The following is a 12,895-nucleotide window of genomic DNA, read 5'->3' on the forward strand; positions in this document are numbered from 1 at the left end:
TGATTTCTCGCTTTGTGTCTCTCTGTCTCTCTCTGTCTTTCTGGTGAGTGCATGTGCCCTATAGCAAAAAACCTCTCCCAAAAAGAAAAGTAAATAAGTAAAATAAAATAATTTAAAAAAAATTTAATTTGTAGATTTGGGGTTGGTACCCAGAAATTTGTATATTTGATAACGGGCCCAGGTAATATGTAGTTAGGCCATGGACTACACTTTAAGACATAATGACTTTTGGGGACCAGCAAATGGCATAATGGTTATATTGCTGAACTCTCATGTAATCCACTGCAGTTCAAGTCCTGACCTGGCAGCCTAAAACTCACACCAGGCACATATGTGTGTGTGCCCAAAATCGTGACAGGAGAATGGAGGACAAAGGATCCCTTCTGGGGGTGATTTTTCACTTTCTGTCTCTGTCTCTCCAGGAAGCGCATGTTCCCTATTGCAAAAGAAATCTCTCTCTCTCTCAAACAAACAAACAAAAATCAGAAGTAACGATTTCTGTACACACCATCATCCTAGGGACTGTTGAGGTAGAATAACTCGCTGCTCCTCCAACTAGTTATGTAACCTGTAGGGCTAGGACACGGGAATATGAGGATCATTAAAAAGTCCATAGGGTGGTGTGGTGTGGTGGTTAAGGTGCTGGACTGCCAAACGGCAGACTGGTTCAAATCCCAGACCTGGCAGCTTGAAAATCACGCCTGGCGCATATATATATACGGGCCCCGAATCCCAAGATTTGGGAATAGAGAAGGGATTGTGACATGGCCATCCCCCCAGAGGGTGGGATTTCTCACTTTCCCTCTCACTGTTTCACTCCTATAGCAAAAACAAAGTAACAAACAGAAAAACATCATGGAAAATGCATATTTTGAAAAAAAGAAAACATGCATGGAGTTTAAAAATTTTTTTGCAACACAATTAATACTTCAATCCCATTTTCAAGGAACCTTTTGCGCTTTATTTCATAAAATCAGAGTCTGTCCTTGGAGGAGTTCAGTGGCTTGCTGGGTCAACAAGACACAGCTAACTCTGCAAAAATGAAAGCAATTTCACAAGCACATTAAGGCCATTCACAGATGACACATGTGGCTCTTCCACCCACAGGCCGAGAACACCATGGCTCTCAATAAACCTTGGTGGACTGACAGTGTAGACTGGAAATTATAGATAGGTCAAGGCCAAATGAGTTTATGGATGACAGCTTTACAACAGATAAGGGAGAGGGTCATAAACGTCCAAGGTGGATCTCTAACTCTGGGGAAGCCATGGACAGGTTAGTAAATTACTGAACAAAACAACATCAACTCACTTTTGTTGGATACAGACCACTAAGCTCCTAGCTTTTGGGTCCAATCTGGTGTATTATATTCATCTTTTTCTTATTTTCCTTATTTTTGTAATCGCCAGAGGGCATGTCACTCGCCAGAGACAGAAACAAATGACAAGAGTGAGGCAGAGAACACCACCTAATGGACTGTGGTGACAATGCCATTTCTTTAAAAAAAAATTATTATTATTAATTTGCCATCAGTCACATATGTGTGAGAGAGCGAGAACAAGAGAGCACACATGTGCAAGCTTCCAGTTCTGGGACTCGAACAGTGGTCAGCCATGTGGGAGTCCAGTCACCACACCATCTGCTGTCCTGCCTCCCTTTTTTTGAGAGATTTTTGCTATAGGGCATGTGCACTAGTCAGAGAGACAGAGACAAAAAGTGAGAAATTGCCCCCCGCCCCAGGGAGGACGGCCATACCACAATCTCTTCTCCATTATCCTCTTGGGATTTTGGGCACGCATGCACATGTGGATGGTGAGAGTTTTAAGCTGCTGGGTCTGGGACTTAAACCGTGGTCCACCATGTGGGAGTCCAGCGATGTACCATTACACCATCTGGCCCCACAGTGCAATTTCTTATCCTCCACTTCTCCCTCCTGCAGGATTTTGTGCATGTACTCACATATGCCCAGAGTGTTTTTCAAACTCCCATGGCTAATTTCAAACTGTATGTTCAGCCACATGGGTCCTGGCTTCCTCAACCACCAGGCCGTAGGCCCAGTGTGTTATATTCTTATGTGGAGTGTGTGTGTGTGTGTGTGTTTCTACGTGTGTATGGTGAGATGGGGCAGATCTCGGCAGGCTTCATGAATGTGGTGCCCTAGAATCAATGTTGACTTTGGAGAAGAAGCTAGCCTGGAAAGTTGCCTCACACCAGCTGAAGTAACCAGTGCTTTCCTTTTCTTCTCTAGGAGATCACAAGCCCTAAAGTGGACGTGTTCACTGCTAACAGCAGCCTCAGTTCTGGGCCTCTGCCTGTCTTCCCCCTGGAGCAGCTGGTGAACAAGCCTGTGGAGGAGCTCCCCGAGGGTGTGGACCCCAGCAGGAAGGAGGTGGGTCAGACTCTTGAAAGAAGAGGAAGAAGAAATGGCTTGTCCGTGTATTGGACAACCCTAATTGAGCCCCAGACCTGGCCCCGTGGGTGATTAGGTGCTGGGGATGCCTTGGTTAGCAAGATGGTCCCAGTCCGGCCTTGCTGTCAGTTTACACCCTAGGAGGAGAGGGAGAGAGAAAACTGATTACACTCTTATTTAATTGCAATGATAAGTGCCATAAAGGTGAAATACAACTGCCATTAAGGGTATTACAAAAAGGAGACTGACTGGGACCAGCAGTTAGCATAATGGCTATGTCGCTGGACTCCCATGTAGTAGACCGCAGTTCGAGTCCTGGACCCAGTGGCTTAAACTCACGCCGGGCGGGTGTGCGTGCGTGCCCAAGATCCCGAGAGGAGAATGGAGGAGAAGGGATTGCGGAGTGACCATCCCCCCTGGGAGGTGATTTCTCACTTTCTGTCTCTCTGTCTCTCTCTGTCTGTCTCTGTCTGGCGAGTGCACGTGCCCTATAGCAAAAATCTCTCCAAAAAAAAAAGAAAAGGAGACTGACTGAGCTGGAGATTCTCTTTTTTCCTTGGCAGAGATTTTTGCTATAGGATGTATACGTTCGCTGAAGAGACAGAGACAGAGACAGTGAGAAATCATACCCTCACCCCCGCCTGGGGGGAATGGCCATGCTGTAATCCCTTCTCCTCCATTCTCCTCTTGGGATTCTGGGCATACACACACATGCACCTGGCACAAGTTTCAAGTGTCCAGGTCCAGGACTGGAACTTTGATCAGCTATGTGGGATTCTAGTGATGTAACATTAGCTGGTTCCAGAGATTCTCTTTTGAAAGGTAAATAGGAATTACGGAGGCAAAGCAAGTTACTCCTGGATTAGGAACCACAGATAAAAGGCCCAGAGGCGGGGAATAAGCACAGTGGGGCAAAACTGCAAGGTGGTCAGAGTGGCTTTGGTGTTGGGGACGGGCAGCTGGACTGGCAGGGGCTGATAGCAGTGCCTTCTATCCCACGTTAAGGATTCTGTTGTCCTGAAAGTGGAGGGAGGCATGAAGGTGAAAGCAGAGGAATGAATGACAGGCAGATCTATACTTTTAAAAGATCACTACAGGGGGACCAGAAGTTGGTGTAATGGCTATGTCGCTGGACTCCCATGTAGTCGACCACGGTTCAAGTCCCAGACCTGGTGGCTTAAACTCATGCTGGGTGCGTGTGTGTGTGTGCCCAAGATCCCGAGAGGAGAATGAAGGAGAAGGGATTGCGGCTTGGCCATCTTCCCTCAGGATGATTTCTTGCTTTCTGTCTCTTTCTGGCAAGCGCATGCACCCTACAGCAAAAAAAAAAACTCTCAAAAAAAAGGAAAAAAAAACTAATTGAATGCCCTCAAATGGTTATGTCCCACATGGCCAACCGTGGCTTGAGTCCCAGACCCAGTGGCTTGAAACTCATGCCGGACACTTGTGCGTGCGTACCCAAAATCCTGAAAGAAAAATGGAGGAGAAGGGATTGCAGCGTGGCCATTGGGGGGGATTCTTGCCTTTTGTCTGTCTCTCTCTCTCCAGTGAGCACATGTGACCTATAGCAAAAAAACTCTCTTAATAAAAAAATCACTATAGAGCAGTCCCCATGGCACAGTGGTAAAATGCTGTGCGTTGGGAGTCAGATCCCATATGGACAACTGTGGTTTGAATCCCAGACTAGGCAGCTTGAAAAACATGCCAGGCACATGTGTGTGCATGCCCCAAATCCTGATGGGATAGAGGAAAAGAGAATGCACTGTGGCCGCATTCCATTGACGTTGCTTTCTTCTCTTAGGCGAGCACATGTGCCCTAAAAAAATACATAGATCAGTTGTCTGTTGCCAGTTTTCTTTATCATGAAGTGGTGTATATGCTCCTGGGAGAGCTGAAAGTTTAGTGCCAAGTGGGGCGGATAGGAGAGGTTTCCAGACCCCTTGCTCCAAACATGGATGGTGAGCCAATGAGAAGAGTGGCTGCAGGCAGTAGCAGGAGGAAAATTCGAGTGTTTGTGCACCCATGAGTAAACCACAGGGAGGCGAATTTGGCCTGGGTGAGGTTGGTAATCAGCTGGTAGCACTTCAGGGTTCAAAAACAAGACCATGGAAAGATATAAGTCCACTGGGATGGGCAGGCCCTGCTATCTAGCCTGAGGGTCAGAGTCCAGCAGTCTTGACAGCTGAGGAGCCAGTCTGGCTGGACCAGAGAGGGCGTGTGGAGCCACCTGCAGAGACTTAAGACACAGCAACTGTAAGGAACCTGGGGGAGGGTACTACAGATTTGGGGTAAAATAGCACTCCCCAACCACTAAGCACAAACCATTCACATTCACTCTTTTCCTCCCTAAGGAGGTGGTCCACTGCCCTGCCTGGGTTCCAGCGTTACCTCCCAAGAGCCCTTTGGAGAGAATGCCCAGGGGAGTGGGATGACAAATCCAATGACAGGTTAGCTAACTGGGGCCTTAGACCCACCTGAGCTTTAAAATCTACCTACAGGTGTTTACCAAGAAGCTGCCCAATTCAGGCCTCTCTGTAGGAGTCAAAAAAATGCTCTCCAGGGAACCAGCAGTTAGTGTAATGGCTATGTTGCTGGACTCCCACGTAGTCGACCTCAGTTCACGTCCTAGACCTGGTGGCTTAAAACTCATGCCGGGCACGTGTGCGTGCGTGTCCAAGATCCCAAGAGGAGAATGGAGGAGAAAGGATTGTGGCGTGACCATCCCCTCTGGAGGGAGATTTCTCGTCTTCTGTCTCTATGTCTGTCTCTGTCTATCTGGCGAGCACATGCGCCCTATAGCAAAAACCTCTCTGAAAAAAAAAAAAAAAGAAAAAATTGCTCTCCAGGGAAACTCCACTTCAGAACACTTGAGATTTGAAAGAAACCCACTGCTTTCACCCCCACCCTGTTCACTTCTTAGTTCCTGAGGGGAGAGGGGACAGACCAGGCTGGTCTATTACAGCAACTTTAACCCCGCCCCTTTTTAAGAAAATTCTTGAGAGCACTGTGAGCATGGGGCATGGGTGGGGAGGGAGCGGGAGAGAGGGAGTAAAGGAGAGAGAAAAGCAACCCCCATCAGGGCTCAGTCACACAGTGATCCGCTACTCTAGTCCTCCAGCCCACCAGGATCTTGGGCACATGCCTGGTATGCTTTGAGGTCAACTGCACTGGAGACCTGAGCCTGCTATCAACATGTGACTTTCTTTCTTTTTAAAAATTTTACTCATTGTCAGTATTATTATTACTATTAAGTTGACCAGAGAGAGACAGAAGGAAAATGAGAAAGCATGCTGCCAGGTCTGGAACTCAAACCATGGTCAGCCATGTGGGAGTCCAGCATGTGGGAGTCCAGCTGCCTTAACCATCACGCTACCTGCTGGCCCAATATGTGGCTGGCTGGCCTTTTCTTTTCTTTTTCTTTCTTCTTTCTTTCTTTTCCTTTCTCTCTTTCCTTCCTCTCTCTCTCTCTTGCTTTTTGAAGAAGATTTTGCCTTAGGATGTGTGCACTCACCAGGGGGGGAGAGAGAGAGAGACAATGAGGGAAAAGTGAGAAATCATTCCCTCCCTATCCCATGGAGGATGGCCATGGGATGGGGAGGGAATGCAATCCTTTCTCCTCTTGGGATCTTGGGTACACATACACATGTCTAGCATGATTTTCAAGCCACCAGGTCCAGGACTCAAACTGTGGTCGGCCATGTGGGAGTTCAGTGACATAACCACTATGCCACCGACGGGTCCCCAACACATGGCTTTCAATTTCACAGGCTAGTATGTTACTGACTGCCATAGAGCCTGGGTCTATTTGGGGGCTCTTAATTGAGTATGCCTTGAGGGTATTTAGCTTACCTTAAATGGTTTCACTATCACATCGTCATAGAGCTGGGAATAAAGATTATTTCCATCAGTTCTCTCATCTTATGGTGGAAAATATCTAAGCCCTAGAAAGGTCATGAGTCCTAGTGATTTTCAAGCTGAGTAAGATAAAATTATGCTTTCTAATCTTCTAAATCATTCATAGAATGAGAGAAGCCAGTGCAAGTCATTTGTTTAAATATGTTGTTTTCTTTTTTATTTTTTTGCTATAGGGTGCATGTGTTCACCATAGAGACAGAAAGTGAGAAATCACCCTCTGGGGGGATGACCACACTGCAATCCCTTTCCCCTCTTTAGGATTTTGGGCATGTACACACATGTGCCTGACACGTTTAAGTTGCTGGGTCCAGGACTAGAACCATGCAGCCAGCCACATGAGATCCAGCTCCTTAGCCACTATGCCCCACGCTGGTCCAAATGTTGTATTTTCTACTCAAAATATTGGGTCATCAGAAAAGTGACACATTTTTTGCATAGTAAAATAACTTGGCAAAATTTGACTCATTTGTTCTTTGGCCTTCGTAGTGTCTTCATTTAAAATCCTTCTTCCATCTCAGTTGTACCTTCTGCTGCTGTCTCCCACTGTCTCTAAGGAAAAACTGCTTCTACATGGGCCAGCTCCATAGCCTAGGGGTGAAGGAAGTTAGGTCCCACCTGGCAAACCATGGTTCAAATCCTCGCTCCAAAAGCTTGTAAAACATGTGAGACGGATGTATGTGCTTTCCCCAAATCCTAGCAGGATGGAGAAATGGAGAAGGGATTGTGGCATGACCACACCATACTATGGCATGATCATGACCATACCATCCAGGGAGGCTTTTTCTCTGACCTCCTGCTCTCTCTTTCTGGAGAGGGTATGCACCCTCTGGCAATTAAATAAATACAGACCTCCTCAAAATAATCTGGCTGGGACAATGAGTCATCAAAAAAATTTACGGAAAATATTTGTTATGAAAAAAACATGAAAACATTTCAAATATTTTGCATAAACTTTTTTTTTTAGAGGATTTTGGCTATAGAGTATGTGTACTCTGTGGAGAGACAGAAAGCAAGAAATCACCTACCCGGGGGGATGGTCATACCACAGTTCCTTCTCCATTGTCTTCTCAGGATCTGGGGCATGTACACACACGTGCCTGGCGTGAGTTTCAAGCTGCTGGGTCTAGGACTTGAGCCTGTGGTCAGCCATGTGGGAGTCCAGTGCCTTAACCACTATGCCACCTAGTGGCCCCTAAATTCATACTTTAATTCTATTTCTCCATAAACTTCAGAGTACCCCTGTACATACATTCACAGTGGAATATAAAAGATAGATGAGGTTTAATGTGTTGTCTTTTTTTGGGGGGGAGAGATTTTTGCTATAGGGCGCATGCGCTTGCCAGACAGAGACATAGAGACAGAAAGCGAGAAATCACCCCCCAGGGGGGATGGTCACGCCGCAATCCCTTCTCCTCCATTCTCCTCTCTGGATCTTTGGCACGCACGCACACGTGCCTGGCGTGAGTTTTAAGCCACCGGGTCCGGGACATGAACCGAGGTCGACTATGTGGGAATCCAACGACATAGCCATTATGCTAACTGCTGGTTCCCTTTTTTTTTTTTTTTTTTAAAGTTTTTTGTCATAGGATGCCTGTGTTTGCTGAAGAGAGAGAGAGGGAAAGTGAACAATCAGTCCCCAGGGGGATGGCCATGCCACAATCCCTTCTCCTGGTATTTTGAGTACACATGAATATGTGTCTGGTGTGATTTTTCTCAAGCTGCCAGGTCCAGGACTCCAACCATGGTTGACCATGTGGGAATCCAGTACCGTAACCACCATGCTCACCCCAACTTGTCTTTTAACAGGAACAAACCTGTAAGCTAAGGACAAAACTACTCTTAATGGTAAAATTCTAGTCAGTTGCAAGCAAAATATCAATAGTATACCCCACAGGTCTTGGAGGAAAGGTCACAAGAAGGCTTTACAGTATGCCTGAAACCACTCAAGGGTCAGTGTGCTCCAGGGGAGCATGCATTGGAATCAGATGACATGACTTTCTACTTTAGCTTCATCACCTGGGAACATTCCAATCTGCCTGTGTCTTTGTAAGTGCTACAGCAGTATTTGTTAGATTGCTGCCTGCTCTGTCCATTAAGGCTGGAGCAGGCCTTGCTTCCCATGTGGCCAGTCTGTTAACTTGACCCAAAGCAAGGTACAGTCCAGGAGCTAGACCCTTCCCAAAGCTGATGGGCTTGTTAGAAGACCTACATCTCATGTGATAGCAATGGAATCTTATATATCCAGACTTGGAGAGACACTTTTAGGGCTCATTTGTTTATTTAGTGGGCTAGGATTAGGTTCACTTTGACAAGTAGGGGTGGCTAATCAATATACCTGGTTTCCAATACCCTTTCATGTGTAATACTATTTTCATTCTTAAAAAAGTGAGCAAGGGGGACCAGCAGTTAGCGTAATGGCTATGTCGCTGGACTCCCACATAGTCGACCGCGGTTCGAGTCCCGGTGGCTTAAACTCATGCCGGGTGCGTGTGCATGCATGCCCAAGATCCCGAGAAGAGAATGGAGGAAAAGGGATTGTGGCGTGGCCATCCCCTCTGGGGGGTGATTTCTCACTTTCTATCTCTCTGTCTGTCTATGTCTGTCTGGCGAGCGCACACGCCCTATAGCAAAAACCTCTCTCAAAAAAAAAAAAAAAAAAACTACACAAAAAAAAAAAAAAAAAAAAAAAAAGGCCAGCAAGGGCCACCAGCAGATAGTGTAATGGTTATATCATTAGACTCCCAATGGCCAATTGCAATTCAAGTCCTGGACCCGGCAGCTTGAAACTCAGGCTGAGTGTGTGTGTGTGTGCATGCATGTCCAAAATGCCTAGGGGATTACAGCATGGCCATACCCCTTGGGGGGTAATTTCTTACTGTCTCTGTGGTGAGCACAGGTGCCCTATTGCAAAAAACCAAAATAACAAAAAACCTCTTTAAAAATGGGGGTGGGGGCAGCAGGTGGCATGGTGATTAAGACACTGGACACTCCCACATGGTCAACCATGGTTCAAGTCCCGGACCTGGTAGCTTGCTTTCTCACTTTCCCTCTCTCCCTCTGGTCAAATTAAATAAATAAATAAGATAAAAAGAATATTCCAATAAATTAGAATTTCATCTAGATGAATGGTTTTCTAGAGTAAGTATGTGCCATGCAGTATTTGGAACATAGGGGCCAGCAGGTGGCATGATGGTGAGGGCACTAGACTCTCACGTAGTTAACTGCAGTTCGAGTCCCAGACCTGGCAGCTAAAAACTCATGCTAGACTTGTGTGCATGTGTTCCCAAAATCCTGAGAGAGGAATGGAGAAAGGACTGTGGTGTAGCTATTCCTCCTGGGGGAGGGGGGGTGATTTCTTGCTATCTCCCTGTCTTTCATAGAGAGAGAACAAAATCACACAACTCCATCTCCTCCATTCTCCTCTTGGGATTTTGAACACACATGCACATGAACCTGACATTTTTCAAGCTGCTGGGTCTGGAATTCAAATCATGTAGTCAGCCATGTGGGATCCAGCCCCTTAACCACCATGCCACCTGCTGGTACTCTTCCACTTTATAGAGTAGAAAACTGAAGCTTAGAAAGAGAAGCAACTCCTTAACCAGCTGAAGTCAAATGTCCTAGTTCTTATTTTAGGGCTAATGTGTACCTGATTGTGTAGAAAGAAAATGGGCTCAATTGGTTATCCTTTTCATTGTTACAAATTCAGGGATCAAGTCTCTGGAACGCCAAAATGCCAGCCCGTCCATCCCATTCCTTTTCTGGCTCTCCCATTACTGCTTGGTTTTGCTCTTCTTTTAATCACTCATATGCCACACTTGTATGACTAACCAAAGAGAAATATGACCATTGCCCTCTGCCCCCTCTCTTCCAGGAGCACCTCTCCATTGAAGATTTCACTAAGGCATTGGGGATGACTCCAGATGCGTTTTCTGCTCTGCCTCGATGGAAGCAACAAAACCTCAAAAAAGAAAAAGGACTATTTTGAAAAGCAATAGTAGCTGTGATTATAAAGTGGAACCCCCACCCTGCTTCCATGTTTCTTTCATTTTATTACTGATATCGGTCCTATGCCAATTGAAGGGAAATTTGACAGTTGTACTCGCAGGCAGCAGTCCGTGGCATGCCACTTGGTTATTTCTGTTCCTTTAGAAAGATGATACCTCCACAAGGAACCTGTAGTCCCAACGTCAACGCTCCAGAACGTGGCTGGATTGCTTCTGTCCTGGGGTGGTGCATCACTTCTAACCATCCTGTTCTAGGGTTTTCTCAAAGAGCAGCCAAACACTCCATGGAACATCATTGTGCTGAGGCTCCGCCCATGGTTTTTCTATCTGGACTCATTTTTACCTAAGGCAGGTGAGCTGAAGCATTTTGTAGTTTTACATCTTTCCCAGAGGAGTGGTTTTTCTTTTTTACATTCTTTATTTCCTCATGCAGGTGGTAGGTTAAAGAGGAATGCTTCTTTGAAGGAGAGCTCAGTGGTCTAGGACACTGTCCCCTTACCTTTACTGTGCCTGTTCTACAACACTCACTAAATATTATAGTACCCAGCAAGAGCAGCATATCCATCGGGTCTAGGTGTGAGGCCTGTAGACAAGTATGAAATGTCAATGCTATTTTCTTCTCCCCCTCCCCTAATTCTTTATAATAAGGCAGAGGAAGAATTTAGCTAAGGCCAATGCTAGTTGTGCACACAGAAGCCTGTCATCCAGAAGCCCCTGCAAGGCCTCACAGGCTCCTCAGATGAGAATGACAGGTACATAGTGGTGACTTAAGTCAACTCCATTTTCTTTAAGATGTAACAGTGCTGCGTGAAAGTCCAGGTCAGAAAGTCCAAACCAGAAGGCAGTTTCAACAGCTTCAAGTGTTCCTGTGAAAAAATGTCTGCAAAAATGTTTCCTTTTCAGAAATAAGAGTCTAAGCAACCATCGGTTAATAAAGGCTTTAATTTCACACACAAAAAAACTCTATGCATAATTTAAAGAGGAAACAAAACAAGGAAAAACCGTGAAGGATATAGAGGAACAGTTCTGCTAAAACACAGATAAAGTGCCGCTCTATACAAAACAACATAAAGAATCAGAATCAAGTCACTCTGAACAGAAAGAAAAAAATCTCTTCACAAATAATGTGGCCAAAGCTGCCAGCAAACCTGGTAGTGGCTCAATTAGGCAACATGTAGGCACCTCACTCCTGCTTTCTTCTCACTAAGCATAAAGAAACACTGCCCACAGGCCAGAGGTGGGGAGGGAAACCTGGGATAAGAGGTATGCACACCCACACAGGTGCACAGGCCCACTCTGCTTTTTAAAGAGACCAGTTCAGTTGACTTCTCTTTGTTCTGGCACTTGACCTGACAAGGCTAGTGATCCGGATCCTCATCTGCTCCGTTCTTACGCTAGTGGACAGACCTATACTTTGAACCTCTGTACTGTAAGAAAAGTCCAATGTTTCTAAAAAAAAACAAATGCTTATATTTATACTGGCACGCTTTTATTAAAAACTTCAAAACCTCAGACGCACAGCACTCATGGGAAAGAAACAATTTACTATTTGTGTATAAATATGATACGAAAGAGACTGCCTATTCTAGTAATCAAAGCATGCCATAAGGGAGTCAGTGATGTAGTGAAACAGCAAAATAATTCTTCCGCAAAACTCTCAAGTCTAACAAACTAGTTTTTCGATAAAATATATATTTTTCAAGTGAGACATCAATAGAGAAAATTAAAATGATGAAGTAATGCATTAGGAAGATGTCAACAGAAATCTATTGTTTTTGTTCACATTTGCAAGATGGTGCTACTCAGTACAAAGCAAGATGGAGAAACTCAGTACAAAGCAAGATGGAGAAGAGAAGAACCTACCCCGTTTTACTGGGACAATTTTATGTGCCTTGCACCTGGTGCTGGGTTGATTTTTCTAAAAATCTCCCTATATGTACAAGGTCCACCTGTACTTGGAGATCTAGCTCTGCTTCCCTCCAATTCAGGGGTGTGGTGGGAGGGGGTCACTGAGATCAAATGTGGTGAAAAAGTTTGGAGAGCAGAAAGCATCCACTAAAGTAATTTCAGAGGACAGAGAAGGGTAATATTATTTAGTATAACCTCTCTTGGGTAGGTTTACAGATGGGTTTACAAACTAACCTTTTTTCTCTATACTTTAGGTGTTTCCCAATAATTTTCATTATACAACTATATCCACAGCTGTACACACATATAGTTACATAATGGTAATTGCAGTATGGAAGAATAAAGAAAGTCATGGATTATTCTGCGGAGGTTTTAATCTTAAAGCTTCTTTTTCAGAAGAATTTCACATGTGATCAAGAAGAAAAATGTATAGTCTAATATTTGCCTTCTGGAGTTAATGAACTTATCTGTAAATATCACTGCACGCCTCCTAAAATGTAAACATGTTTACATTTACATTTGTTGTATTTGTTCCAGCGCCATTTAACTCAGGCCAGGGAATGAACAGACTATAGCATGTAAACAAATAGCTTTTGGAATCAAAACATAAATAGAAGACCAATTTACAGATTTGCTTTTTATTCTGTCCTGCTG

At 45.0% G+C, this 12,895-nt stretch overlaps 1 protein-coding gene across 1 annotated transcript in view; it reads left to right on the forward strand.

The window, feature by feature from the left end:
• Positions 1-12,895, forward strand: part of LOC102489364 (villin-1) — a gene marked incomplete at its 5' end in the record, with an annotated part of 21,916 nt that extends 9,021 nt beyond the window's left edge. The window contains 2 exon segments of the mRNA XM_006166982.2: positions 2,250-2,390; positions 10,201-12,895. Coding sequence (XP_006167044.2) covers positions 2,250-2,390; positions 10,201-10,314 — 255 coding nt within the window.

This window comes from Tupaia chinensis, unplaced genomic scaffold (genome assembly GCF_000334495.1).
Source record: "Tupaia chinensis unplaced genomic scaffold, TupChi_1.0 Scaffold144380_1, whole genome shotgun sequence".
Lineage (NCBI taxonomy): Eukaryota > Metazoa > Chordata > Mammalia > Scandentia > Tupaiidae > Tupaia > Tupaia belangeri.